We start from the raw sequence: 5,691 nt of genomic DNA on the forward strand, positions 1-5,691 counted from the left end.
AGAGGTTTTTAATGAAAGACCGGCTCCGTTACAAGTGTGACCAGTTTGGAGTTTTGTACTCTGAGTTATGGAAATGTACCACATACTTGTGAAAATGGTTCCACAGTGAATGCAATCCAGTAACGGCTAATAACAGTAAAGCAAATACTTAAAATGCCAAACAACATCTGTAATTCATGTATTATAAACAAGAAACAAGAATACATGGGGAAAAAAGCTATCTCTAAGGGTGTGTATACATTCTTACCTCCTAAAAAGTCAAAGCTGTGTGTGTGAGTGAGTGAGTGTGTGTGTAGTGAGTGAGTGTGTGTGTAGTGTGTGTGTGTGTGTGTGTGTGTCTCCCTGCATGTGTGTATTTACAGAATCTGAGTGTCTGTTTGTCTGTGGATCAGCCATTTACAATCTCACAGATCCACATAAATTCTGTGTTGCATGCTAGGTCATTCCAGTTCTTCAATACAGGCTGGGTATGGTAATAAAGGCTGACACAGTCCTCTCCATTCACAGCTCCATCATTAGGCTCGTCAGTGGACCAAAACCTACAAACCATACTGATGTTACATTTCAACTCATCCCAAATCATGTGTTAAAAATACTTTGACCGTGCCGGAGTCTGGTCAAGCAATGGTTTAATAATACGTTTAAAAAATGATGTTATGAGAAACCGTTACGATCTCTTACGCTGTGGTCAGTGGGGTTCCGTCCACCCATTTCCAGGTCCCCTCAGAATCCTTGTCAGTCAGACCTATCCAGGGCTTGGTGTTCAGTTGACTGATAAACACCTTGGAAGAAAGAAAGCAACAGTTACGTCATGATACAACTTCACTGAATGCAGGGACGTTTTGATGAGACCTGTAGCCTGAGGATCATTGGTTTGAACCTCGAAGGTCTGAACTGACAACAGGCAATCTCTCTCTCTCTCTCTCTCTCTCACTCACTCACTCACTCACTCACTCACTCACTCACTCACTCACTCACTCACTCACTCACCTGTTCCTCTTTGCTGTTTATGACTGCCAGGTCTGCTCCTCTTTTCAGACAGTCCTGTCTGCTGTCTTCCCAAGTTTTATAGTCGTTGGAGACGTAGTACAAGCTGGTGTTAAACGTCCTCCATTCTTTCACACAGAGATCAGGAGAAAATATGAAAACATGAAAGTGCTTTCTACCAGCTGGAGTGTGCATGAGCTATTAGCTGATCCAACACACACCAGTGTTCATTTTAGCACTCTTTTTTTTAGATTTAGTTTAATCTTACTAATTTTGACTAAAATATAATTCAGTGTTAGCCACTTTTTTTGTCATTTGAATAATGATTTAGTCTAGTTATTATCAAAATTATGAAAACAGTGGGCCATTTTAGCTTAATGCCCTTTATTTTTAGTCATATTTTAGTCACATCACATTTTGATTGCTTCATTAGCCTATAGTAAACATAAATCACTGATTTCTATTTGCACAAACATAGCTTTGTACCTTGTACTACCAACTAGCCAACTACCATAGCCTTGTACTACCAACATATTTTTCTGCATAACATTCTATCGCATAATTTTCTTCCCAACAGCCAAATTAGTAGTTATTCTAGATTAAAAATCACACCCCTTGACAGGTCTCTAACATTTTCCCCAGTGCCACCAACTTTTTCAGTTGGCGTCACTCAATAGAAAATATATTTAGACCAGGGGCTCCCAAACTTTTTCACTCGAGGCCCCCCTTCCAGCATTGGGGAACATCCCGCGTTCTGCTTTAGACTGTGTAATGGACTACTGAGATGGTAGGCTATTCAATAAATATCTTGTTTCTAACATCTAACATGTCCAAGCAGGAATGCATGATTCAAGATGGGTAAAATGGGTAAAAAGAAGAAAAAAAATATATACAGTTGAAGTAGGAAGTTAACATACACCTTAGCCAAATACATTTGAACTCAGTTTTTCACAACTCCTGACATTTAATCAGAGTAAAAAGGTCAGTTAGGATCACCACTTTATTTTAAGAATGTGAAATGTCAGAATAATAATACAGAGATTGATTTATTTCAGCTTTTATTTCTTTCATCACATTCCCAGTGGTCAGACTTTTACATACACTCAATTAGTATTTGGTAGCAAAGCCTTTAAATTGTTTAACTTGGGTCAAACATTTCGGGTAGCCTTCCACAAGCTTCCCACAATAAGTTGGGTGAATTTTGGCCCATTCCTCCTGACAGAGCTGGTGTACCTGAGTCAGCCATTTTGCCACAACTTTGGAAGTATGCTTGGGGTCATTGTCCATTTGGAAGACCCATTTGCGAGCAAGCTTTAACTTCCTGACTGATGTCTTGAGATGTTGCTTCAATATATCCACAAAATGTTCCTTCCTCATGTAGCCATCTATTTTGTGAAGTGCACCAGTCCCTCCTGCAGCAAAGCACCCCCACAACATGATGCTGCCACCCCCGTGCTTCACGGTTGGGATGGTGTTCTTCGGCTTGCAAGCCTCCCCCTTTTTCCTCCAAACATAACGATGTTCATTATTTCCAACAGTTCTATTTTTGTTTCATCAGACCAGAGGACATTTCTCCAAAAAGTACAAACTTTATCCCCATGTGCAGTGGCAAACCGTAGTCTGTCTTTTTCATGGCGGTTTTGGAGCAGTGGCTTCTTCCTTGCAGATCGGCCTTTCCGGTTATGTCGATATAGGACTCGTTTTACTGTGGATATAGATACTTTTGTACCTGTTTCCTCCAGCATCTTCACAAGGTCCTTTGCTGTTGTTCTGGCATTGATTTGCACTTTTTGCACCAAAGTACGTTCATCTCTAGGAGACAGAATGCGTTTCCTTCCTGAGCAGTATGACGGCTGCGTGTTACCATGGTGTTTATACTTGCGTACTATTGTTTGTACAGATTAACATGGTACCTTCAGGCATTTGGAAATTGCTCCCAAGGGTGAATCAGACTTGTGGAGGTCTACAATTTATTTTCTGTGGTCTTCGCTAATTTCTTTAGATTTTTCCATGATGTCAAGCAAAGAGGCACTGAGTTTGAAGGTAGGCCTTGAAATACATCCACAGGTACACCTCCAATTGACTCAAATGATGTCAATTAGCCTATCCGAAGCTTCTAAAGGCATAACATCATTTTCTGGAATCTTCCAAGCAGTTTACAGGCACAGTCAACTTAGTGTATGTAAACTTCTGACCCACTGGAATTGTGATACAGTGAATTATAAGTGAAATAATCTGTCAGTAAACAATTGTTGGAAAAATTCCTCGTGTCATGCACAAGGTTGATGTCCTAACCGACTTGTCAAAACTATAGTTTGTTAACAAGACATTTGTGTAGTGGTTGAACAATTATTTTTAATGACTTCAACCTAAGTGTACAACCTAAGTGTAGGTTACACAACCTACGTGTAATATACTTCAACTGTATATTAAAAAAATAAATCCTATTGACTTCAATATTAACAGATGACAAATAAAAAGCAAGTACACAGAAAGTTGAGAACAATAGTAGTTGTGTCCAATGTATTCATACCCATTGACTTGTTCCCCATTTTGTTATAACTGATCTGTAGCTGTTTTTTCTCTTCAGTAAGGTTGTTATAACTGGTCTCTAACCATTTTATCTGTTCCTCCAAGAAGTTAGCTGGAATAAGACAGAGAAACTGTGGTTGAGTTTGCTGAAAGAAGCTGTGTGTTTCTTATTTAATCAGTGGACAGAATGTATGATTTTTATTTGAGAACTTCAGAAAGGTTACATTCCACATTACTGTCCTGCTTAATGAATTTGTATATTTTAATGTCTTAATTTTGCTATCTAGCTATAGAGTGTATCATTCTAAAAGCGCACTATAAACATAAGTAATTCAACTCACAGTGGGCAAGACGCAAGGAGATGTTCAGAGTGACTTGCAGAACACACATCAGCCCAAAGCTGACACCAACCAGTATATAGAGCATTTTACCTGCAGGACCTGAGGAACAACACACATTTAACCTGGCTGCGCCCCAAACTGCACCCTATTCTCTATGTAGTACACTACTTTTTACCAGGGCACATGGAGCTTGGGTCAAAAGTAATGCACCACATATGGGATATGGTGGCATTTGGGGACACAGCCCATATATCAGTGAACATCGTTGGAGTGGAGTTACTGACTTCAAAAACTCATAGGTCCGGTTTCCCAGACCCAGATTATACCTAGTATTTCACCTAAAAAACAAAGGATATTCACATTTTTAATCCAGGTCTTTAAATCTGTGTCTGGGCAACCAGCCCATGGTTTTTAGTCTTCATTTATTTTTTGACAATGAAATCAATACTGACACAAATACAAGGAAAAGAAGAAAGAACAGCGATGTATTGGAAAATATTACAACGCACATCCATTTTACAAAGCTAGCGAATCTGGACCTTCTATAGCAAGAAAGCTTTGGGGATGCAAGAACTGTGGTTCAAATATTTCACCTTCCCATCTTAGCAGCCAACAAACACAATTGTGTAGGCTAAAGTGCAATTGCTCTCTTACCTGATTTTTGGACTGCCTCTCTTTTTTTTGCTCTGTTTATCTTCATATTGAAGTAGTTTGCCGAATCCTCAGAAAGGTTTGTTTCAACCTCAATGATTTCAGAATCCCCTGCACTGACAGACACGGCCATCTTTGTTATCTTGTTTTGTGTGTATCTGAATGTTACAGTGTGTTTCTCTACACTGAAATGTACAGCTCTGTGTGTGTGAGTAAATGCAGGAAGCTGACATATCAGACCGAACTCAGTGCACGTAGGCTTAGCCTACAAGGTTGAGGATTAGATTTACCATGAGATGAGGCTGAAATGAGTTGTGTGATATTTAACTTTAGAATTTGATTGTACAACGTATACTGACTGAACAGTGATCATTAGTGTGTCCAACATCTACACACATTGAACTTATTCTGAAAAAACAATCTAACACAAGAGGACACAGTTCTACAATGACAAGTCTTTGGTACTGTCACTCCCTTGCCATAGAGAGGTTTTTATTCTCTATTTTGGTTAGGCCAGGATGTGACTAGGGTGGGAATTCTATGTTCATTTTCTATGTTTTGGATTTCTTTGTTGTTTGGCCGTGTGGTTCTCAATCAGAGGCAGCTGTCTATCTGATTGAGAACCATACTTAGGTAGCCTTTTCCCACCTGAGTTTTGTGGGTAGTTCATTTCTGTTTAGTGTGTTTTGCACCTGATGGAACTTTTTTGTTGTTCTTTTGTTGCTTGTTGTATAGTGTTCAGCTTTACCATTAAAATGATGAACATGTACCACGCTGTACCTTGGTCCTCACCTTCTTCCACCAACGGCCATTACAGGTACAATTCCACAGTCTATTTGACAAGTGCTCTATTTTCGGCTTTTAAAGTACTCGATTTTCGACTGGTGTTACTCCAGCGCAATTGTCAAACGCATGCTAGTTTTCAATCTCGAACTGTTAGCTGCATTATGTAACTTTTTGGGTGACAGGACCAAATTCACATTGAAATGTGAGTTATAGATCTAACATTCTATTTGAAAGCAAGCCTAAGAAGTGGTCTATGGCTGCTATTTTTGTTTCATGTTCTTTACGAACTGCCTCTGCCTGGCCGGTTCCCCTCTCTCCACTGGGATTCTCTGCCTCTGACCCTATTACAGGGGCAGAGACACTGGCTTACTGGTGCTCTTCCATGCCGTCCCTA

At 39.7% G+C, this 5,691-nt stretch overlaps 1 protein-coding gene across 1 annotated transcript; it reads right to left on the bottom strand.

Annotated features, from left to right (window-relative positions):
* Window positions 1-282: 282 nt before the first annotated feature.
* Window positions 283-4,734, bottom strand: LOC110498027 (C-type lectin domain family 4 member E). The gene is made up of 6 exons (XM_090211767.1): window positions 4,515-4,734; window positions 3,861-3,959; window positions 3,521-3,631; window positions 991-1,115; window positions 682-782; window positions 283-539 (listed from the first exon to the last, which is right to left on the bottom strand). Exons 1-6 carry the CDS (start codon window positions 4,642-4,644, stop codon window positions 389-391), a joined length of 717 nt encoding a protein of 238 aa, XP_090067893.1. The 5' UTR covers window positions 4,645-4,734; the 3' UTR covers window positions 283-388.
* Window positions 4,735-5,691: the final 957 nt, after the last annotated feature.

The sequence above is a fragment of the Oncorhynchus mykiss genome, chromosome 19 (assembly GCF_057628025.1).
Source record: "Oncorhynchus mykiss isolate SJ-2025 chromosome 19, ASM5762802v1, whole genome shotgun sequence".
Lineage (NCBI taxonomy): Eukaryota > Metazoa > Chordata > Actinopteri > Salmoniformes > Salmonidae > Oncorhynchus > Oncorhynchus mykiss.

Bases quoted from the DNA above. Each gene is read 5' to 3' on its own strand.
- LOC110498027 (XM_090211767.1), bottom strand. From the start codon at position 4,644: ATGGCCGTGTCTGTCAGTGCAGGGGATTCTGAAATCATTGAGGTTGAA. The intron at 3,632-3,860 runs GTGAGTTGAATT...GTCTTATTCCAG, and splicing joins CTCCTTGCGTCTTGCCCACT to CTAACTTCTTGGAGGAACAG. The intron at 1,116-3,520 runs GTATGAATACAT...TCTGTGTGAAAG, and splicing joins AATGGGGAACAAGTCAATGG to AATGGAGGACGTTTAACACC.